Raw genomic sequence first — 24227 nt, 5'->3', positions numbered from 1 at the left:
CTGCAACTTCTCCATTCTTGATATTCTGTCTGGGCCTTTCGTAGAAATTATTTAAATCTTTTATTCAGAGAATAATAAAAATCTAAAGATTTCAACCAAATGGAAATGAAATTGGCAATTGATATGCACATGTGTTTCCTTGGGATAATCAGGAAAGTAAACGCTGATGAATATTTGAAACATTTGAAACGGACATGCGCGCGAAAGAAGTGCTTAGAAAGATGAAATGTCAAAAATGAATAACGAAACGTAGTGGAAAATAAGAAATAAAAGAAGTCAGGAAGGGCTAATTTCGGGTGCAACGGAACAATTCATACTTTTGCAAAAACCAAAGCCAAGGAAATACCTTAAAATGTATACCGTCACCCACAGGGTCGGAATCTAAGCTATTATATATGTATATATATATACTTACACTCTATATAACTCATATACTGACCGACAAATTCGACATACGATTTGTTAGAAAAACGAAGGTCATCGTATATAGTATGTGGGAGTTGGGGTAGTACCGACCCGCCACATACTAAAAAACTTATTCCCTGAGTTTCATTAAGGTACCTCACATGCAATCGCCAATCATATGGAGTAAATTCAGCTGGATATTCGAAAATCCTGGTAATAGTTATAAGGGAGGTTGGGAGGTAGGTCAAGTTTTCGACCAATTGTATCTATTTTAAGTACAAATACTATTGTTGTATCTATTTTAGGTACAAAGATATACTGTAATGATAAAACAGGTTTTGTAATTTTCATTGAGATAACTCAAATATTGGCCGATATATGCACCATTAAGTTACCTGGAAGTTTGAAAATCTTTATATTAGGTATATGGAGGCTTAGGGAAGTATTGACCCGATTAAATTCATCTTTGATACACCGAATTGCTATTGTCAGGAAAGGATTATCTCTAAATTTCAATTGCATATCTCACGCAATAACCGATATTTTCAGTCAAAAGTCAACTATAGATACTGGGGTCCACATATACGGTACCTAGGGGCTTGAACAGTTTTATTAGATTTTGACAATTGTTGTCCAAATTACAGTTTTATATCTTAATTTAGTGCTTAGTTATGGCACTTTATTGATTTTCGGTTAATAGCGATTTCTGGGCGTGGGTGGGTGGGTCCGATTACCTCCATCTACGAAGTCATAATTTGTTTTGTACTAAGAAACCCACATACCAAGTTTCAGTTACAGCTTGCACGGACCGACAGTCACCGGATTTCAACTTTTCTCATCATTCTGATCATTTATATACAAGTATATAAAACCTTGTATCTATCTCGCTTAGTTTTAGATGATACGTACAACCTTTAGGTGAACAAAACTATAATACTCTTCGGCAACAGGTTGCAAGAGTATAAAAATATCTGACAAATGGAGCAAAATGGCGTCACTGCATCCCTACATCGCTAGTAGGAACTCCATTTATTCAGCATCAGCGAAAAGGCTCTTGCACTGAGTTGAAGACATTTGATGCGGTTTCAATAGTGACTATTTATCCTAGCTTAACAAACAATACAATTGTGATTTAAGTTTTTAAAATGGCACCTCTATACTGATATTGATAGTTGTTGAGATGAGATTAAAGCAAGATGAGGAAGAAAAGCTGCAAAATGTGTAAAAAAAACTGTGGTTAAATGTGTTTTTATTTTCTCGCTATGAGCGTACATACAAATCGAGCAGACATACATATGTTGGCAAAAAAAAGTCATTTACATTTATTATGCCCTCATAGCGTGCACAACAGCCCACCGGTTGTGCTTTTGTGTATATTGGAAATACGATCATTCAAACAGAAAGAGATGATGAAAATATTAACTTTTTTTGGAGTCCCATTAGATCATATTTAAAAATTATTGGCGGTATTTGTTCGTCTGGCTGTTAGTTGGTATTTTGGTCTACCTCTGTACTGTTAAAGCTCTCTTTAAAATTTTGAGGTCTAGTGAATTATGAATACAACTAGCAACATGTTGTTTTTTCTTCACTCAGTGACACATATCGCGTAAGTAAAAATTTAGAAAACCAAATCTCTACACATTCGAGTCCGTTACGAGCAATTTGAATAAATAGAATTGTGACTCAAAACTAACTAATTAATATTCGAAATAATTTCGCAATATTCGTATACAGTTAAATATTTTGAATTACAGTATATCAAATTCCAACAACACTAAATGCGAACTAACGATTAGTATACATAATATAAAATCCAGTAAATATTTGCACCAACGATTTACCTTAATAGATTTATTTTTATTTACCATAGCCGTTAATAATCATCACAAAATCACAGCGCGAATATATCTCAAGGGAAACACAAAGAGAGTCGTGCAATTGTGGTCTACAAGTTTACAAAAATCTCAGCTCTAATCATAGAAAAAATACACAGACGAAGAAATATGAAGAACACGGATAACACACAAGTAGAGAATGACATTAATAATAACTGCAATGGCACTAACCATCATAAAATTATCAAGGATATGAATTCATGCATTATAACATGGAAATATTTATTAGCAATTTTGTTTTTCGTACTAGTGGAATCGAGTAAGTAAATATATTTAGAAGATGTTTACATATGTTAACTTAATTGTGATAAAGAAAGCTTAACCAAACGTTGGAAGCAATTGGTTTTAATATATGTACATAGTAATATATGCGAGATATTGCTTGTCTCATAAACTAGTTCACCAAAATTAAAAATTTTCAAACTAAATTACATGCACGTCATATGTACTTTCCATTATTCTCGTAAGCTGCTTTTATTGTACTAAATAACTAAACCCGAAGCAATGAAGGCAACAAAATAGAACTAATATGCATACAAAGATAAAAACAGATAAAGTATCGGAAAATCGATCATTTGACTTCTGATACTTTCTCTTAGCTTCTTCCTTAACATCTATAACACAAGACCTGACTATCAACAGTTAAGTACAGTGCAGTGAAGCTTTTACGTAGTACATATGCAAACCATTATTATTTCAAAAAGTATTTAATTTAATTACAATATTTAAATATATGTGTATTCATTGGTCTCTCAGGTTCAACGTTGGCTAAATCACAGGACGCAGCGATACCTTTAACAGAAACGTCGATGACCCTAACACCTGTTGTAGATTTATTGTCCACAACTACGAAAACTGCTTCATCACAAAATCCAACGACAACTCAGTCAATATTGGCTGCGGAATACTCGTTGACACCAATAACTAAAGATTTAGTGAAAACTGTTTATGGACTGACATCTTCAACACCACCTGTAGCCCAGCAATCAAATCCAATTTCATTACCGTCAACTGTATCATCGAAACAGACTTCATCGGCACCTGACGACCTCTTAAAAGGTTTTTCGATGCCCACACTTATACCACCATTATCGCCATTTGCCATAGACCAATTAGCAAAGTATCCACCCCCAACTCCTTCCATAAAACCACTAACATCGACCATGTCTACGCAATCCGAGGACCAACTTTATATCGCCGCCTATCAACAGAACAGACGCCGCCCAAACTTTTCTCTGGCCACAAAAAACATTACCGTTCAATTGGGAAATCACGCCTATTTATCATGCAACGTAAGTGCTTAAAAGTTATTACACATTTGCTTTCCATTAATTTGACAATTTTCGGCGTTTTTAACGCTAATTAAAAGGTGGGCTGTAAAGTTCGTTTTTTGAATTTTGTTCTTCAAACGCTTCAACAAGTCATGTAAAGATTTTTCTCTTTTAAAGATGGTCGATGAATATTATAGTTACCACATCTATCCCAAAATAATCATGCCATAACCTTTCCAGCCGACTTTTGCGTCTTTCTACGCTTTGCATCGGTTCGTAATGTGCAGTCCACTCGGCTGACTGTTGATTGGACTCCGGTGTGAAATAATTGAACCAAGTGTCATTCACACAATGCAAAAATTCGGTTTTATTACTATTAAATAATTTCAAACAATCTTCAGAATCAGCAATTCCTTGTTATTTTTGTCCGAAATTACATTAACGACTTTTTAGATATTTTCGTCGGTAATAGTCGCTTTAGGCAATCCACTGAGTTCATCGTACTCGATATTCATTTCGTCTTGTTCAAACTTAGCAAACCACTTTTCAACGATTGATTTCCTTTGGTGCAGAGTCTACTTGTTAATTAGCAAAACTTCAAGACAATGCTCTTGAGTAAGTCGTTTACTTACTAATATACCGCTAACAAAATAAAGCTCCGTTCACTTTTTACACAAAAGCCTACTACTTAGTGTATTTTAATAAGAAATCTTTAAAAACACATGAAAAAGTTTCATCAAAATGTATAATCGTTTTCATTCATCAACAGATTCAGCGCGTTTTGAATAAGCCAATTTCATGGCTGCGCATTCGCGATGGACATATTCTATCTGTCGACCAAGCAACTTTCATCTCCGATCAGCGCTTTCAATCTGTTTTTCAAGGTCAGAGCGAAAACACTTGGTCACTACAAATCAAATACGTACAGAAAAGCGATGAAGGCTGGTATGAATGCCAAGTGCCCACCGAACCGAAAATGAGCGCTAAAATCCATTTAGGAGTGGTGGGTAAGTAGAGACTATCTGGATTTATAACTACTCTAACCAAGTAATCCTGCTATATGGTAAGCGTTAGATGCAAACTACATTACACTAGTTTGTAACAACATTATAGAAACAAATTTATATATATACATAATTATAATTAGAGAAATAAGAAATGTCTATATAAAATGTTTAGGAAATCAGTTTTAGAATTTTAAATAGTTTTACATAGTCGCTTGAATGTCGGCAAGTTTTCTGAATATACACCTTAAATTTTACGATGTACATATCATTACATTGTTCTCACCATTTCGTCATTGCGACATTAAATGACTACCTCAACCTTATATCAACAAAATTTATATAATCTTTACATTGTATATATTATATTTAATTATTACTTTAATTCCACTAGTACCCCATACTGAACTTATTGGTGATCGGAATCGTTTCGTGAAGGCGGGCAGCAGAGTGGCATTGCACTGTATTGTTCGTGATACGCTAGAACCACCAGCGTACATTATCTGGTTTCGCGGCAAAACACAAATCACAAATGACAATGAAATGGGTTGGTACACAGAAATCGATCGTACGATATTCGGTAATGCTGACAGCAGTAGTAATACGGTAAGTATAAAGAGTTTTCGCTATGAAATTGCAATATTATTATTGACATATACATCACAGATCGGTTCGTTAATAATACCATGCGTTCGGAAGCTGGATTCGGACACCTACACTTGTGAGCCATCGAATAGTGCTTCCGTTTCCGTCGACCTTCATGTGCTTAACGGTAAGAGTTAAGAACTACATAGCTTAAGTATTGAAGACATTCTACATATCAATATTTACAATATTTAGCGTTCATCTAATTCACAAATACATTCATCAACTTTTTATTATTATCTTTCAAATCTTTAATTAATTTATCCATTGCAGGAGAGTATTCTGCATCGGCCATAATGTCAGTGGCAGGCTCCCATCGGCTTAGTAAGTCCGTTTTCACTTGCCATTTATCTTTTCTGCTGCTTCTGCAGGCCATGGGGAAAACGTGACTGAATTGCAATTCGTCACACGTTACGAAAGAGCATTTCCTTCCCCTTCGTTTATTCCCATTAACATGTCAAGCGCCATTTTTGAAAGAATAAAATATAAACTTAAGTAAATAATTTTTATTAACAACAGCAATCACTAATACCGAAGTATTGTAATTATTATTGTTAACAGTATTAAAGTAAAATTTCAAATAGCGAAATGCAAGAAGAGGAACAAAGTTGTGAAACTTCAATAAATAGGTTATTAGCTCAACTAATTAAATTTAAGATATTTAAGCACTAAGTAAGAGTTGTATAACTTGTAATACTATACATGCTTTATGCAGTTAATAAGTGAACACTAAGTCTGCAGTAAAAGTCGAAGAAAGAAGTTGTAATACATATGTATATTTTAAAAGGTTCTAGCTGAATGCACTCCCAATGAAAGTCGCAAATTCGTTGAAAATTGAAACTATGTATAACTTAAAATTACATAAAATAAATGATAACATGAACATTATTAAATCAATTAAAGTTTTCTCTTCTTTAGTCTGCTCTTAAACAATTTCCACGTTTTTAAATCATGTCAGTCATATTCATTATATTAGCGTAAGCAATGTAATGAAGTGATTCCAAGGTAAAGGTAGATTTTCATTTACTCAGCGTTTCTTAGCATGCACAACAACGTATTAAACTTTTAATGAGCTTGCTTTTAACAGATGGTTTTACTATAGGGGCTCTCATATAAAAAAATTATTGAACTTTTCTAAACTTCTAGTGTTCTTATATGCAAGCTTTCTAAATGGCATTAAGATATAATTCAAAGTATACTTACTGTTGTCAAATTCAAACATACGCACCAAGTGATCATGAGTTTATCAAATGCTAAAAGCCCTTGTATTAACCCGTTAAAAATATTTTTAAAATCCAATCAAAATATATATCTATTTAACTTCTTTACCGTAACTAACATTTAACTGACAATTGAGTGAACATAATTGTAATAGCAGAAATCGATCATCAGCTTCGACCAGATTCAACATGCTTAACGATTCTAATATTCTATACTCAGATTTTAAATTTTAATACGAAAAAAATTTATTGAACAAGCCATGACAAACATTTAAACAGTTATGTTGATGTCATTAGATATTCCCACCACAGTCGCTTTTTATCCTAAGTAGCCGTTGTCCACGTTTGTCACAAGTAAAATGAAAAAAAAAACAGGAAAAAACGTTAACTTCGGTTAAAAACCCTTTACAGGTGCATTTCTGTTAGTAACTATGTGTTCAGTTTGTATGGCAGCTATATGCTATAGTAATCCGTTCTGAACAATTTTTGTGGAGATTATATTGTTACCTTAAGCAGTAATCCATGCCAAATTTCGTGAAGTTACCACGTCAAATATAAAAGTTTTCTTACAAGAACTTGATTCCGATAGTTCGGCTTGTATGGCAGCTATATGCTATAGTTAACCAATCCGAACATTTTTTTCTCATATTACATTATTTCTATAAACAATAACTCATACCAAATTTCGTGAATATATCTTGTCAAATGTGAAAGTTTACCATACAAGAACTTGATTCCGATCGTTCAGTTTGTATAGCAACTATATGTTATAGTTGTTTGATATCGGCAGTTCCGACAAATGAGCAGCTTCTTGAAGAGGAAATGACGTTTGCAAAATCTCAAAACGATATCTTAAAAACTGAGGGACTAGTTCGTATATATACAGCCAGACAGACGGACATGGCTAAATCGACTCAGCTCGACACACTGATTATTTATATATATATTTTATAGGGTCTCCGACCCTTCCTTCTGGGTGTTACAAACTTAACTTCGTGACAAACTTAATATACCCTGTTCAGGGTATAAAAACAAATTTTAGCAACAATCGCAGATCATCTCTAAGCTGTGTACGGAAGAACCACCCGTACGAGCGTCTTTCGATGAAAGGTGTAAAAATCGCTAGGGCACATAGTAAAAAAAGTATTTCAAAACAAAGAACAAACACTTCATTTAAGAAGGAATTTATTCGGAAAAGTTTTAGATAATATATATTCAGTTTTTGAGTACATGGTTTTAATCAAAATGTAATATTATAATTTATGTATTATTGTACTATTTCTAAATTTTTTACACTCTTCTCTATTAAATCAATTTTATTTGTGATCATTCGTTTATCTTAATATTTAAATACTAAAAGACTAGTTATTAAACTTCTAAAGAATTTTAAGATATACGTTTATTGGTTCGAAATAAATATCACTGCACGCAACAATATTCGGATTTACATTTTCGAGTAATAACTAAATTACGAGATTTACATATTATTCTTAAGATCAGCATACATAATATAATCGCGTAAGTATGTCACTCTAAAGAACACACCAAACATATTGAGTGACATAGGTATAAAAGTTGCCAAATTAGTGTTTTGAACACCAGATGTCAAATTGGAAAACCACAATCTTACTTGTTAATATTCAATTTTGTTTTTTTTTTTTTATCGCCACATCATTCATCCTAATAGTCGCATTTATAAATTCGGGTGTAACCGAACATTTTATACTCTTGCAGTTTACGTGATCAGAAAGCGGGAAAATATTTATTATTTTTATGAATTTAACTCAAACACTAACCGATATATTCGACATAAATATGCCAGAATAACGAATATGTGGGAGTTGGGGCAATTCGTTGAATAATTTCACAAGTTTTTGAAATACACAACAATACATATATTCGATAACTTACATATTCTCCGATATTGACGGTTTAATGTTAACCGAAAGTTTTAAAATCTTTATTATATGTATATGAGGACTAGATCACTTTGTATCGAGAATAGGTTGACTTGAAAAGTTATAGTCTGATTATTATTCTTTGACGCGAGATGGCATCATATGTACACAAATCTTTTTTACCTTTTCAATTAGACACCGGATGCTATGAGGCCCTTTTGTGTCATGGATGTGACCAGCGTATTTAGTTAGTGAGTTGTCGCACTTTTAGTAGTTTTCCAAATAAACGTATGAGGAGTAGGCGTGATTATCTCCTTTCACTTATCAATTTTCACAGTGTATGAAAATGAGCTAAAGAAGACAGCCCTCAACAAGTTTGGCTGATATCTACATTGGACCCATTATGGTCGGAACATCAGACCATAGCTGCCCCTATCTACATGCCTGTATTTTGTGAGCGTGGCAGTGATCAGATGTGATCCGTCTAGAATGCCAACTCTCTTGGGTGCGAAGGTATACGTGTACAAGCTTCATCAAGATATCTCAATTTTCCTCAAGTTATCGCTTACACGAACAGACGGACGCACACACAGATAGTCACCCGCATCTTAACTCGGTTTATATAATACAACGCTAAATGTGCCTCAATTAGTTGTAGGTCTTACAAACAATCGTTAGATGAACAAAATTTGTATACTCTGCATCACCATAAAAAGGATTGTACAACAATTTTTTGTCAACGACGGTAAACCCTTTTTTAACGAAATTAGAAATATAACTTGTGACTTTATGTATGAAAACGGGTTAAAAATGGTGAGCCAATTTATACATTATGCGGGGAAGAATCACAGACTAAAATATCAAAAAAAAAAAATATTATTTTTAAGTTGTATAGCTGTAAGAGTTAAAGCTTTTCCAGTTGTTATGAGCAATACAATTTTGTTTGAATTATTTTGAATACATTATAATTTGTTTTTTTTTTTTACTTTTGATAAAACCAAGTATTTTGTAAATTATCGTGCGTTTTAAATTCCAAAGCTAGCAACACTGTTACTTTTTCTTTTTAATATGGACAAACTTCTAGACACAACGCCATGAATTGGATGAAAAACTGCAATGAAGTAAGTATGAACTCGTAATACAAATGATTGTGAAAAATAATCACGCCTATCGCAATTAAAAATAATCTTATATCAGGTAAATTTATGTACAAATATAAATAGAGGCTTTCATAAAAAGTTACATCTTTTACGTCTTTCATGTATTTACAATTTCATATTCGTTAAGAATTTGCTCACTAGCTTAATAACTAATCGTTGCTTTAATGAAAAGCTGCGTTCGAATTAAACGTAAAATATCTATGAATTCGTTAATACCAAAATAAACTTAAGCACCAGTATTTACATAAATACGAGTATGTACATCCATATTTATGTTGGAAATATGTTAAGCGATGAGCTAGGAATATCTACTTATTAAATATAAATATTCGTTGCGACTATTTCGTTCGATGTAAGCTCAGGAGTTTATGTGTATGCATATACCAGATATACCTATTAAGCATTAGAATTTATTCCGAATTAGAACTAGATCGTGTGAACACACTAGCAATTCCTTTTGCACATATACACATGAAGTTGTATGCACGAGTAAAGAGACGCAATTTTTAAAGGTAATTAGTTGGCCCGGGGTTATTTACGTACTATACTTTTCTATTTTCATTTTATATGAGGTTTTAGATGTTATTTATATAGTCCAGACCTGAACTTTTTCAGCAACTACACACCAACTAGATCGTTCATAGTATGAGGAGACTATATGTAGACTAGCTACATGGTGGTTGATTAATGCATCAAGCTCTCCCTCGCGAAAAACATGATAATAACGGTGATGTGTTGTCGATCCTCCTTGAGAAGGACTCTCAAGCGAACCGGCAGAGCTATTAGAATTGCCCCATGATTCTGTTGATTGTCGATTTTGGAGAGATTTTTGAGTTTCTTTATTTTCATGTTGAACTTTAATTTCGAAATAGCCTTCTTTCTCAGCTGCCACTTCCAATCCTATAGTATCACACCTGGGCGCCCTTTCTATGGCTTTAGGATATATTTGGACCTCATCTTTGGGTTGATACTGAGTTTCTTGACCAATCGTGTGATGATGTTTAGGCAAGTGGCCAAGCTCATTTTCTTCTTCTTCATCAAAGATATCACCTTCGTCTTGCAACAGATAAGCGGTTTCTGGATTCAAATTATATGGGCGATTACGTTTATAATTAATTTTGGATATTTTACAGTTTTCATAGAGTTGCAGAGAGTAACTTCGTTCATCACTTTCTTCTTCATTTTCCTCATGAATAGTAAAACTACGTGTCTGTGAAGATAAAGACGATGTAGAAGAAGTTGGCGATTGTTGTAAGCTTGGCTGCGTAGAAAGATTTGCGAGCATTAAACGTCGTTCTCGAAGTTCCTCACGAATTGCTGACAAATCTCGCAACTCATTGCTGCGCTTCCTATTTACATTAATGTGTGCATCTGTAGGATCCCCACATTCGCTCGTGATTTCTAAACTTACACATTCATCAACATCGATTTTGTCCTCAATTTTTCGCATCAACTGTATATTGAGCTGTTCAGCAAACCCAACAAAATCTTGTTCTTTCCTTTGTAGTGAATTCGTACTTAGGTTAATGTTGCCTTTGTTCGGTGGTATAGGACAACTGTCTTCTTCATTTAAAAATATGTTGTGTGGAATATCGTTATTGGTCTTCAGTTGTTCATCATGATATTGTTGTTTTTTTGTCTTAATAGTACGCTCAAAAAGTAAACCATCGCTTCCATCTTGTTCAAAAGTAGGTGACGATTTCATATTTTCACTTTGCTCTATGGTCGTTGTCGTAGAATTCGATTTTCCAGTACTAATAACACTATCAATTGAGTTTGGAGTGGATGCCTCGCTCGAATCGCTGTCTAGATCGTCAGTAGCCGGATTGAAAAGTTCTAAAGACATTAGTTTTGGCATATTTGGTATAGATGAACCAGATGTTGCAGATGACCGTCGTACGATTGGAAAACTTTGACGTATTGGTTGTAAGGATTGTTTACGAAATTTAGGTATAGGAGGTAAGTTCTTTACAATATGCCGTGTTATTTTACATTCCATATCTTGCTGCTGATGTTGAGCTGTATCCTTTTCGTGTTGTTTGATAAGATCCTCATCAAAATCGAATCGATCCTTAATATTTTTCATATTAATTTTGGAGAATGCTGTTGAATTTTCATCTAAGCTGCCATTTTTATTGTCTGAAGGTGGAGTAAGCATTGCCATAGCTGCCGTCACAGTTGCAACTGTCCTTGGAGGCGATGTTATTACAGCTTGTATAGTAGCAGGAGAGTGAGCTGGTGTTGGGGGACATGCCAAAATCATAGGTGAAGTGGGTACGGAGGACAATCTTTGATGGTGCGGCTGTTGCAGATGCTTTAGACATGTTAAACAGTTCGCAGTATTGTCATTGTTTTGAATTTTACACGTGTCATTTTTGTGTTGGCAACAACTTCCGTAAGTGCGACATCCCCCTCCACCGTTACTGGACGATGAATTACTTGAACTTGAATTTGAGCTTTGATGATAGTTAAGTTGCTGCTGTTGCTGTTCTGGCTTCGGTATGAAAATAACTGAAGCAAAACTATCTTCAGACTCGATACTTGTATCCGACTGTAAGCTGCTGTCCTTAGAAGAATCTGAACCGGATTCTTTAGAGTGTCGACGTGACTCCCCATCCCTATTTTCAAAACCATCGTTAGTAGTGCAAAAGGTATTACAACCCACATAGTGGTATGTACTGCAATAACAGCCCGAGTTAGAACACTCAGCATTGTTGCAATATGTGACTGGACCAGCGTATTTGTTGACTGCACTACCGACCGATAATTGTTTTTGATAATGTGATGCCTGTGAACCTGTTTCGTGGGTGTTTATGAAGGTACGTGATTGACCATGGCAATTTTGGAGATTTAATGATTGCTGGTGTTGAGTATACTGATAATGATGATGATGGTGATATTTATTGCATTTTGGAACGTTTGACTGTGATTGTTCGGCACTGTTTTCTTGACTCTCGCTGATTACTTTTTCCGTCAGATCGGAATTAATCGTGCCTGGTGATATATAAGATGAAAAGTTCTGTACTAATTTGTTTAAACCAGTTTTTGTGACCCGCTCAAAGCTACCTGTTGACGTTTTCACTTTCTTGGTGAAGTTTTCTCTGATGATATGAAATTTTTTAGAAAGCGTAGTTGATTGACAGAGAAATGCTTCATTTAACGACGTCTGTTTTTGAATGCGTTTCCGAACTCCCTCTTTTTCACGCAATCGGTTTACGGCCATAAGTTCCTCATTCAATGAACTTTGTTTCCGTAAAAAGATACTTGCTTGCATCATTTGGCGGGCGGTAAGGGGAGATTGATGGTGCAAATTATCCATAAGAGGCATTTTTCCTAGAGTTTGTGAGTTAATGTTAATATTATTGCCGTTGAAGTAGCAGCGATTACGTAAATACAAACTATTACTGGCACTATGATTATTATATGTACTTTTTATATGAAAAGAATTTTCTGGCAGTTGACATTCTTCATCACAAAAAGATTGTTTTTGTTTTATCAGCTTTGGGCGTCGACCTAGTGGAGTGCTGTTATTTATATTTTTCAAAATTACTGCATTCATGGATTTCGTGGGAGATACATTGGTTTTGGTGACAATAACTGGTGCTACACTTAAATCCTTGGTATGAAAATGTTGACTGTTTTGCATTGAATAGGTTGATACAGGTATTCCGGATTTGTAATTCATATCCAAATGAAATAGAGTACCGCCCAAGCTAGGTACACTGGATCGCGAACGCACAATTTGGCGAGGAGGTGGATTAAGAATACTACCAAGGCTACGAGACTTCAATCCTGCAGAAAGTGGAGGATCGTAAAAATCTTCGAAGTCTTCAAGTCGTCGAAGTTCGATTGGTAAGTCTTTAACATCTTCGAAGTCAAGACTACTATCATTTTTGGTTTCTTTTGATGCCCACGAGTCCAAAAACCAAGGATGCTTGCGACCAGCAGCAAGTTTCTGAAAAGAAATGACAATTTTTTACTTTTTCTTTTTATTCTCACTATCACTACGTTTATACTTCTTCTACTCGGTTATATTTTACAGGGGTAAGTTCAAACCACATGCAAAAACACTATTTCACCATGAGTTAAATGGTCTACTCAGATAAAAATTTACAAATTTTCTTTACATTGGTAGATGTGTTAACTCCAGTGCATAAACGGCTTTAGGTTAAGTTGTACGTCAAGTCAGGTTATTTTAGAAACTGATTCACGCAAGGCTCCCGTTGTTTTGAAAAATATAATTTTTTGCCAAAAATATAACTATTTACCCTCGTAGAGTATAACCGATTAGAGTTGAATATGCTTCTAGGTTAAGGTAAGGTTATGAACCTTACTTGAATAGCACGTCGAACAAAACTGTAGCAGGATTCACCAGGCGATGATGAGGATAAACTTGAGCTATCGCCATCACCAGCTGAGCGACTTGAGTTTGTTGAGTCCTCCGTGTAAGCATGGTAAGGTGGTAAGAAGCTTTCATCATCCTCTTCATCCGAACAGCTCATATTACGAATTTTGGGAGGCTGCCATGGAATGAGAACATCTTGTGACTCAAAACGACGATGTCTCTGTTCAAGTGCCCATACCGTTATAATGACACGACCACCAATACGCAAAACACGTGCCAGCTCTCGGAGAGCGTTTACTCGACGCTCAGTGGTAGCAAAATGATGAACAACAGCCAACGAAAGAACAGCATCAAATGAATTATCTCTAAATGGTAGCTCCAAATTATCGCACATTATAACCTTAAATAAATTATAATGTTATATCAAAACTGCTTGACTCCACAAAAGAAATACAAACCTCTCCTCCTTTTTCACGTGCCACTTTGCTCAATCGATAACAACGATCTACGCCAACTGTACAAATAGAACGATTTCCATGAGCAAGATAACGACCATTACCGCAGCCGACATCACACACCACGGCACCAGGATCTAAATTATTTAGAAATTGTGCTATTCGTGGTCGAATAGCGCCGGATGGTTCATCACAATTCTCATAAACGTCATGAACGTAGGCACGTTCCAGCGCCGCTGAACGACCATTAGTATCATCCACTGACTTTTTTGAAGAAGCCTCATCATTTCCTGAATTGATTGAGGCCAAGCTGCTTGCAGCTTGTGACTTTGGCAATATAGTTAAATAATTACTGTTGCTTTTTTGCAACACTTTTGCAGTATTACAAATATCCGCCTCAGTGCCAGTCGAATCGGTTTTACCCCGTACTGATGTATCATTATTAGCTAGTGGGGCCAAAGGGGCTAAAACAAAGTTACTGGCGTTTCGATCACCATTTGTTGTAGGAGAACTGGTAGATAGTTGCTTCGTCATCGATACTCTTTGAAATGTATTTGTGTTTGCCTCCAAAGAATTTGCAAATTCAGTGTGAAAAATTTCATCTGCAAGTTTATCATTATATCGTTAAGAATACTATTTTTTCAAGATCATAAACTGTAGTTCTTACCATCTAGATTAGCATTAATGCCGGCGAACACATCATCTGCAGCTATCTTCGAGTTATTCGTGCTTGAAGCAATGGCTAAACAGCTGGTCAGCATTTAGAAATATTTTATGTACTTTCATTTAACTCATTATGTGAAGCAAAACGTCTAATTGCTTGTTCATAACACCCCGATATATACATTCATATATACTATACACACTTTTATTATTTTATAAGCAATCCGGGTTTGGGAAATGTCCGCCTTGTTTCTGTGCAATATGCTAATATTACATTTATTAAAAAGAAGGAACAAATTTTGCACCAGTGAGTATATATGTATGTACCATATATAATTGTCGAATCAAACCGAAAAGCATATGTAAATGTGGTGTTGTTTGTGAAAGGTTAGTTTCGTTAAGTTGATATAAACAACAGCAGCAGCACAAGAAATGCTCTCTAAAATAATGCAAGCATGCGCTTTTAACAGTTGGCATTCTGTCAATTAGTTGACGACAGCTCACCGCCTCTTTCCAAAATTACTTTTTTGAATTTTTATGAATGAAAGCTTTGTTCATAAACACTTGTATAAATGAAAAGTGCATCATAATTTAGGGCTCCACATTGGGGTCGTTGTGCTAATTTCTTTGACCTACCTTTTGGGATGCATATTCAGTTAAATACACAGTCACTATTATGTATATTTGAATTGGATCGATATTATAAGTATTCAGTGTGCCAAAAGAGGATTGTTGGTGTGCAGATATTAATTGAAAAATATCATTTCTCATGTCTGCAAAATAGTTACTTGATTACTGTTCACGTTTGTAACAAATCCAGACTTTGATAATACTAGAAAAGAAGCATGTATAACTTTCACCCAAGCCAAATATTGTCGATTTATTCCTTTTTAAATTCATTACAATTTTGCATTTCGCAGTTCTTGCAATTTGTGTGGATATACCCAATATAACCCATTAGAAAAACGTTCTCTGTTTGGTATAATCTTGATGTTCTTCTATTTAGTTGGATTTCGGGCAGAGATTTTTAGCTGTGGAATAGTTTGATGCTTTACTGTGGGCTTTTATTTATGCTTGCATGACAACTTAACGAACTGCCAAACACAAAACTACATACAATGTCAGAGAGTGACTAATATGTATAAGGACACACAACACATTCGCTACGGGAGAGGGAGAGAAAATATTTCACGAGGATAATGGAATAAAGCTTTTGAAAACGCGAATTTAATGGCAATGATTTTTCACAATTTTCTAAAACTAAATTAATATGTCTTATGCAGTTATTACTAATTATTTAAATTTCTGTAAATTATTTGTTCACTATTTTACAGTTATATTTAATATCGAACAAATAAATCAAACACGTGTAATTATCATAACTTTGATTTAAGTACTAATCTCAACAAATAGTTGCAAACAATTTATTTATTATTTTGCCACTTCTTGGTTCAAAAATATTCAATTCACATCATTTAACCGTACTTTGTTTTTTATTATTTGAGTTCTGAGTATATTTATAATTTATACTATATGCATCGATAATCGTCGACCGAAAACTTTTACCTACGCGAATTTGTAATTGAATCCTAATTGTTCGGGATAGCGTTCAAAACTGAACTCGACGAAGTTTGTCGAATAACAGTAACCACAAATGAGCTGAGATGAACAGGAGTTACCAGACAAAATGAATTATAATTTATATAAAGCGTGTATATGGAAGCTTTTGCATTGTATTTAATAATTCAGCTTTTTGTAGCGAAACCAACTCAACGAAAGTCAAAATCTTTCGTTAAGAAGCTTTCTCAAGATGCTGTCTTGTGGGCAGTTATCCAATTTATAAGCGTATTTACGCAACAATACTAAATAACTGACAATAATGACACATGAAATGAACTGCGTTCTTTGGAGATAAATATGTTTTATCTTTCGAGAGAAATTGGTTTTGTGAATACGAACATTTTGTGTTTGATAAGAATTTCTTATATTATCCCCAAATCATATTCTTGACTTCAATAAATTTAGCGGCAAGCATGCTTGTAAATACAGATTATTGAGCAAAAAGTAAGTTTTGGAAATAAATTTCGACGAATTTTAAACTGTGCTCAGCGTAATTGTCGAAGTATGGATATTACAGTAGTATGAAGCCAAGGATGGCAGACTTCACTCATAAACTTTTCACTTATGTTTAGAATAAAAAAAAATTAATACAAACAATAAATAAATTTTGACAGAAATTCAAATATTTAACAAAATTGAAATATAAAAAAGATAAAAAGTTACTTTTGTTAGATAAATATACCAAAATATTCATAATGGCATATACATACATATGTATATTAGGTTGACAAATATCTCCCTTCCGCCTTTCGCGGCTACATAGCTCGCATCTGGCAATCTTTGAAAGGTCTTGACATAAACTACAAAACGACGCTTTGTATGATTAGTTTGGATATTGCGTTCAACAATTATAGACGTGTAAACAAGGAGTTCACTTACACCGAAATTCGCGCTATTTTAAAGTTTTCCTTCGTTAAAGACAAAGCCGCTAGAGAAACGTTCCGTGAGGTTAAAGGTGTTTTGGGGGATGGTACTCTATCACATCGAACTGCCGACGAATGGTTTCGACGATTTAGAGCGAGTGAAAACGACACCATGGTTAAGCCAGCCGGCGGAAGACCTGTGACCACGAATACAGATCAAATCATGGAAAATATCGAGTTAGACCGACAAATGGCATCTCGTGACATCGCCCAGAAAATGGTAGTTAGTTACCAAACTATTTTACACCATCTGCCGAAGGTTGGATACACAAAAAAGCTTGATGTTTGGGCGCCGCATGATTTGACGCAAAAAAACCTTCTGGACCGAATCGACGCCAGCGATATGCTGCTACAACGTAACGAACTCGATGAAAAATGGATCACATACGACAATATCAAGTGAAAACGGTCGTGGTCGAAAGACGATGAATCGTCCCAACCAGGGCCAAGCCGAGATTGGCGGCCAGGAATGTTTTGCTGTGTGTTTGGTGGGATTGGAAGGGAATCATCCACTATGAGGCTGCTCCCATATGGCCAGACGCTTAATTCTACCATCTACTGCGAAAAACTGGACCGCTTGAAGCAGGCGATAGGCCAGAAGCGTCCAGAATTGGCCAACAGGAAGGATGTAGTGTTAAACCAGGACAACGTCAGATCACACACTTCGCTGATGGCTCGTCAGAAGCTGCGGGAGCGCAGATGGGAGGTTTTATCGCATCCAACATATAGCCCGGACATAGCGCCAAGTGATTACCACCTGTTGGCGTAAGGTTGAGTTCAAAAGAGGCTTGTGAAAAGTGGCTGTCCGAGTTCTTCGCAAATAAGGAGGAGGCCTTCTACGTGGGCCATTATGAAGTTGCCGTCTAGATGGAAACAGATTATCGAACGAAACGGCGCATATTTGTACTGTAACACTTTTTATAAAGCATTGAATAAAGAGCAAAAAAAAGGAAGGGAAATATTTGTCAACCTTATATAAATGCTTTATTTATCTCGAGTTTAAGTGTTGCAAACAAACCTTAGATGAAAAAAATTATTACACTTTATGGCAACCTGTTGCAAGAGTACAAAACTACGTACGCTAGTATAATTTATTTCTTTTTAATAATGTATATAGTATGTTTCGAAAATTTCAATTTAATAAATATATATGTATATTTATATATATGTATAATAAAAAGGACAGTCTTCAAAAGACAATGAATGACTAGATACAAATAAATGGATTCAAACAGTATATTTGGTAAGTTAATATGATTGCATGGAGCTTTTGTCTGTCTAAAACCGAGTTATTTTACTGCTCTCTGGTGAACCGGGCAGAGAAGAACACTCTGAACGTGTAGGACTGCCCCTCTGTGGTCGTGGTGGTTGCCGTTGTGGGTTGATATTGGCATTAGCCTGGCGTAAGTTTGCGAAAAATTGTTGTCTACGCGGGCCACCGCCGCGTAATGGAAGTGTTGGGATTTCACTTGGTGACTGCGCTATATCCACTTGCGAACAACTTCGCATAGCTGGATTAACACACTCGTAAACGCTCTATGAAATAAGTAGATTATGTAATTGTTTAGGTAATAATACTAAGAAATGATTAATTACCTGTTCTGAAGAGTACTGATTATTTTGCGCAAAAGCTAGTGAAGTGAGCGAAGGCAATGCTTGAGCAATATCCGAACGTTCAATGCCGCGTACTATAAGAAATGTTCGCGGTATAAGCACACCTATCAAAATAGCCCAACCTGTGGCTTGTAGGCCTAAAGATATTGCTGCATCTCGCATCTCATCGCCTAAGAGTGACATTCCAATCCAAACGATCCAAATTGCGAAAGTCAGCACAGCACCAATAACAATGAGAATACCTTCGCGATAATTCCGTTGTGAGCGATAGATGAACGGAACCAAGCCCACAATTCCCATAAGTAACATGAAATCATATCCAATCAAAACCCATAACCAATGGCCATAGTACATATTTTCACATGATATACTCTCGGTTGCGACATGCATAATGACTAATAATTGAACTGACATACCCAGCTGTACGAGTACACTGAAAATACAGATAACAGCCTGAATATAGCCATTGACATGAGACAAAAAGCCGCCCTCTGAACCTATCGAAGCGAGCATAACAGCCCGACAAAGTAATAGTGAAAAAGTCAAGCAATAGGCGAAAGTCATAATAAAAACGCGTACAGCGCAAAGCGTGTTTAGTGTGGCGGCATCTTCAAAAGTCACGTGGGAGTTTTTATGTTCACCGATATACTCCAAAGAGAAAGGTACAAAAGATGTGAATAACAAAATCATAGAGAGCAGCAATAAGATCGATGTAACGGGATTGCCTTCGAATACATCGCCCAATGATATTCGAACAACAATAAATACTAATATGGCCAAGGTAATTATTAGACCAAGAATAGCGGCAGTCATTCCCGTGGCTACCCATGCATCCGGCTTAATTCTCCAAAACATCACTGACTCTCCATCAAATAGGAATGGATATCGCCTATTCTCTCCCGCGCTGTACTGACAGTTGAAAACCTGACCAAATTTAGGTTTTAACTCTATGCTACTGCTATTAGCTTGATTGTAATGATAAAACGTAGTTATGTTAGTAATGAAGTTTTGTGAAGCAATCTCTTGAAGATCTGCGTTATCTTGACTAGTCGTTGTCCTTTCGTTAGTGTTTTTGTTGCGTTTTTGAAACATTTTAAAGTTCATAAACGAAGTAAATCGTTGCATGTGTAATAATTCCAAAAGTTTAACAGGTTCGTAATATTGACGATTCTCAGGTGTTTGCCAATCACCAATAAAATTTAGGAAGTTTAAGCAAGACTCAAGTACAAAAATGTTTTGCTCCCGCTTACAGTTACGCATTAATGATCCCTTTAGCCAACGGACGATTTCCAGCATGGGTCGAGCGAAAGCAAAAACCCTCGACGGTTGAATCAAATTATCCCTTAAAGTCTCTTCTGTTGCAGGCATTGTGGAATTTTCCTCAATTTTATCAGGATCTACTTCGCTTTCCATAAGTATATACGACTTATCTGGGAGATCTTAAATGAAATAATAATGGATGTACTCATAGATCTATATAAGTTTTCTAATTTTGACTACACACACCTGTTAGAAAAGTACGATCTGTGCGATCAGTGGATATTGCAAAAATAGTGCTATTATCTTCGAAATGCCTCGTCAACTTGTTTCCAAAGAGAATGTAAATATTATTGACGCTCTTGAAATGCATAAGACACATGTGTTCGTGACGCACAGCCTCAATAAACTCATTATAAGTGTCTAAATTTTCAGTAACAATTTCTACAGAAGCTATACTTCCCGCCCAAGGCATTTGGTGTAACAGATGTGCCACTTTTGGCAGTACATACATACGAGGTGGAAGTATTGGCCAAATGTTGTACTCTAGATCTTTGATAAATTGCTCGGAATTCTTGTACAAATCATAATCGACAAAGATACCAATAGCATGAGCAATGCACTGCTGAAGATATTGTACCTCTTGCATAAGTAAGTTTTCAGCAACAGATTCATCTTCGATCAATATAGCACGTACTCCTGTAAAGTTAAATAATGAACGTAAACAATATATACATATATGTTACATAGATTATAGCAAATATCCAATATACTTCCCAATTTCAAAGTCTGCGTCCAAGAGATTTGCTCTGTTGATCCGCTCAATTACAAAAAGAGGTGAAGAAACATCTGTCGTCAATATGCTGAGCATAGCATCACCTTCACGGACTTGCACGAAATCTCGTTCGTATTGTATATTATGTGTTTCATGCTTGTCGGTTGAGTAAATTTTTACACCATGTATGCAAATTTCAGGTACTACAGATGTCGCTGGATTTGGCTCCGTCGTAGATGAACCAGTCGCTTGTAAAGTACTTGGAATTGTTGCTCTTACTGCTGATCCTTTTGAAATAATTCTCGGCGTTGGTTTTGTAATTTTCAGCAAATCAGTAGCTCCTTGCGCAGAAACGCATACTGAATATAAAATGCAAATATTGGCCAAATTGAGGGTCAACATTAAAACTGAAAATAAATTGTGTAAGTTTCGAAAGACGTTAATTAGCGAAACAAATTTGATGACACTTACCGCTAATTCTGCAAAGCATATCTTTTTTCTCCGCAATTTCAGTTCATTTATTTCACTTCTTGTTCAAACGCAGTCTACTAGTAATATAAGATAACAGTGAAAAATAGTGAATAAATCAATTTTACTAGTAGTAATAGTAATATGTTTATATAGGCCGCTTCTAACTAAGTTATACAAATACATAGTTCTGACTGTTTTACATTTTTCCTTCCAGCTTTTCTTTCGCGGTATTGTTTTTCTTGTGGCAAATCTGACTGAATATTCTTTTTGAATAAATACATACATGTTTGTATACATACATACACGCATACATACATATGTATAAGCATAAAGGTGTTCTGTAGGTTATTTGTTTCCTATTCTATTTTCCAAGTTTAGTTTTCACTGTAATCGCATTAGGCTTGTAGCAATTGGATACCACTACCCACAGGAAAAGAACATCGAAACATTTCGACCTAATTTGACCAAAACACAATTGTCAATTCGCCTTATCTATGCACAAATGAAAATATACACATAGTAAGACTGATCTTGGAAAACAGGTAACGGTTAAAAGCCGTCTTATATTTCCTACAGGGTACGTAGTTGGTATATTTGTGCCAGTTTTTAAAGTAGATAAAAATAAGTTTTGAATGATATTATCTAGTTTGTGCATATGTAAAAAATATATTTTTTCGATATTCTTACATAAGTTTGTTATTTATGTATATATACATACATATAATTCTATAGCTGCCTAGCACAATAATTTACGACCAATGATTTGATGTACGAGTGAAAATACCCTGATATAATATACACGAAAAGTAATGCTTTTTTTAATATTGTCTTATAGCATACGGCTTCTTGTAACTTTTTCTTGACGTAGAATCTTTAATATATTTTTGATTTCCAAAAGTTTTGTCAAACAATTACTGCTGATTAAATTAAAACAGATTTTTTTTATAACTTTCCCTAGTATAATAGAGAGAACCCATAATTTACATTTATATAAAAAACAGAATTGATATTACCACAGTTCCAAACCATAGTTCTTTATGTTATGACCTAGAGTACTTTTTTGCAAGTACTCTTTAAATTGCTTATGGCATTGATTAACCTCCCACCAAAATAAGTTAGTCCTTTAACATTATTTAACCGCTCGGAATAATTAGTTGTTATGGTCAATAATGATGTAAACGCACATTTCCGTAAATTTGTAAACAGATATTCATATGTACATATGCATGTGTACGTATGTACTTATGTCCATACAAACTGTGTGCGCACTTTAACCTGTTCAATCATGCACGGAATTGATATTACCTTCGAAGGGTTGATTTCTGATCACAACTGCAAATTTGAAAAATACGAATATTTACAGGTGCATACCTGGATAGATAAATTTACATAACCGTGTAGAAGAACTTTCGTTTTTTACATACATACTTATTTAGTATATTAATTCTCTTTATGTATGTATGTATATTGCACAGAAATATTATTTCTTAGGGAGCACTTTTAAGTATGCAATGCTTTGTTGCTGAAAATGTACGTTTAGTAACAATTTCGCGCATACTATATACATAAGTATGTATGTATGCAAGTATGTAGTTATATTCGTAGCAAAATGCCAATTTTTGAAATAATGCACGCGCCGACGAAAGGTGACAATCACTTAATATCTTTAATAAATCTCGTTTAAAAATGTTTATGTGTATCTTTTTCATAGAAATATCACAGCACATTTGTACATACATAGTTATTTGATCAATTTTGAAAATAAATTTTGTTATAATTCTAATTAATTGTAAATAATTTGTGTGCCTTATTAGCTTTTGTTGCTGAATATATTACAAGTGTAACTGAGATATGTACATATGTATTTACGTTCGCTAGTATCTGCATACGAAAGTAAAATAGTTAACATACGTACATCACTTTGTTTTTCATTAATAATTTTTCTTTCATGCATATGCACATGTATGTACATACAAATTTGATTTATTTTAAGGCACACGTCTATAGTTCCATTTAAAAATCAATAGGTAATACTTGTCATAATAAGTTTCGTGAATGTTGGTGTTGGTGGCTCACTTTGAATATTTAGACTAACGCAAATCAGAAAATTTACTAGGTCTATATTTCCATTTGCCTAGAATATTGACCGGTTAATGTAAACAGCAGTAATTACCTTCACTGTTTTCGCGCGACAAGCAAACGGTTCCGCTTTTTGGTACCTTTTAACCGGGAGTGGAATTTTAACTGTTGTACGGCTTGTTTTCATTGTTACATTTCCCTGCTTTTGCCAGTTAATTTGTAGTATTTGAGTGAGACAGACTTAACGCTTCACCAAATTTAAGCTCAACTAAAAAGAGTGAACATGGCATACAGCGCATGCTCCCTTATCGTTAAGGTCGCTTTTAATTGTTTTACAAGACCAATAAATACTTGTAGCAATAATAGTTATATGCGCACAGTTAAATTATTGCATAAGCAGTGAGCCTATTGAGACAAAATTTGTCGTTATGATTTTGTGAATATACATACATACATATGTAGAAAAGTTATATATCTGAATTCGCCATGTTAAAGTGCAACATATTAATGTTTGGCATCGCTTTCCG

The 24227-nt window shown here is 34.9% G+C and overlaps 3 protein-coding genes across 12 annotated transcripts; 1 reads left to right on the top strand and 2 right to left on the bottom strand.

Annotated features, from left to right (window-relative positions):
- The first annotated feature begins 1401 nt into the window (after positions 1-1401).
- Positions 1402-6152, top strand: LOC105229503 (uncharacterized). 3 transcript variants are annotated; one of them, XM_049449382.1, is made up of 8 exons: positions 1402-1626; positions 2276-2559; positions 2900-2941; positions 3057-3592; positions 4341-4578; positions 4970-5181; positions 5242-5347; positions 5494-6152. In XM_049449382.1, exons 2-8 carry the CDS (start codon positions 2409-2411, stop codon positions 5607-5609), a joined length of 1401 nt encoding a protein of 466 aa, XP_049305339.1. In that variant the 5' UTR covers positions 1402-1626; positions 2276-2408; the 3' UTR covers positions 5610-6152. The 3 variants fall into 3 exon arrangements, with proteins under 3 accessions (XP_049305339.1, XP_049305338.1, XP_011208133.2); XM_049449381.1 differs by having other exon boundaries at positions 1402-2011; XM_011209831.4 differs by lacking the exon at positions 2900-2941 and having other exon boundaries at positions 1404-2011; positions 5494-6143.
- Positions 6153-7608: 1456 nt separating this feature from the next.
- LOC105229640 (uncharacterized) lies at positions 7609-16680 on the bottom strand. 5 transcript variants are annotated; one of them, XM_049449363.1, is made up of 5 exons: positions 16252-16680; positions 14966-15225; positions 14302-14900; positions 13833-14243; positions 7609-13453 (listed from the first exon to the last, which is right to left on the bottom strand). In XM_049449363.1, the coding sequence occupies exons 2-5, from the start codon at positions 15057-15059 to the stop codon at positions 10085-10087; spliced, it is 4473 nt and encodes a 1490-aa protein (XP_049305320.1). In that variant the 5' UTR covers positions 15060-15225; positions 16252-16680; the 3' UTR covers positions 7609-10084. The 5 variants fall into 5 exon arrangements, with proteins under 5 accessions (XP_049305320.1, XP_049305319.1, XP_049305322.1 ...); XM_049449362.1 differs by having other exon boundaries at positions 16447-16680; XM_049449365.1 differs by having other exon boundaries at positions 16528-16601.
- A 1967-nt stretch (positions 16681-18647) lies between these two features.
- On the bottom strand, positions 18648-23766 carry LOC105229502 (protein bride of sevenless). 4 transcript variants are annotated; one of them, XM_049449370.1, is made up of 5 exons: positions 23698-23766; positions 21622-21698; positions 20625-21557; positions 19101-20557; positions 18648-19040 (listed from the first exon to the last, which is right to left on the bottom strand). In XM_049449370.1, the coding sequence occupies exons 3-5, from the start codon at positions 21022-21024 to the stop codon at positions 18783-18785; spliced, it is 2115 nt and encodes a 704-aa protein (XP_049305327.1). In that variant the 5' UTR covers positions 21025-21557; positions 21622-21698; positions 23698-23766; the 3' UTR covers positions 18648-18782. The 4 variants fall into 4 exon arrangements, with proteins under 4 accessions (XP_049305327.1, XP_049305325.1, XP_049305328.1 ...); XM_049449368.1 differs by having other exon boundaries at positions 21622-21695; positions 23592-23703; XM_049449371.1 differs by lacking the exon at positions 23698-23766 and adding an exon at positions 23592-23696.
- Between the last annotated feature and the right edge of the window lie 461 nt (positions 23767-24227).

This window comes from Bactrocera dorsalis, chromosome 2 (genome assembly GCF_023373825.1).
Source record: "Bactrocera dorsalis isolate Fly_Bdor chromosome 2, ASM2337382v1, whole genome shotgun sequence".
NCBI classification, from domain to species: domain Eukaryota; kingdom Metazoa; phylum Arthropoda; class Insecta; order Diptera; family Tephritidae; genus Bactrocera; species Bactrocera dorsalis.
Note: the sequence above shows the minus strand (reverse complement) of the source record. Positions and strands in the feature narration are given on the sequence as shown.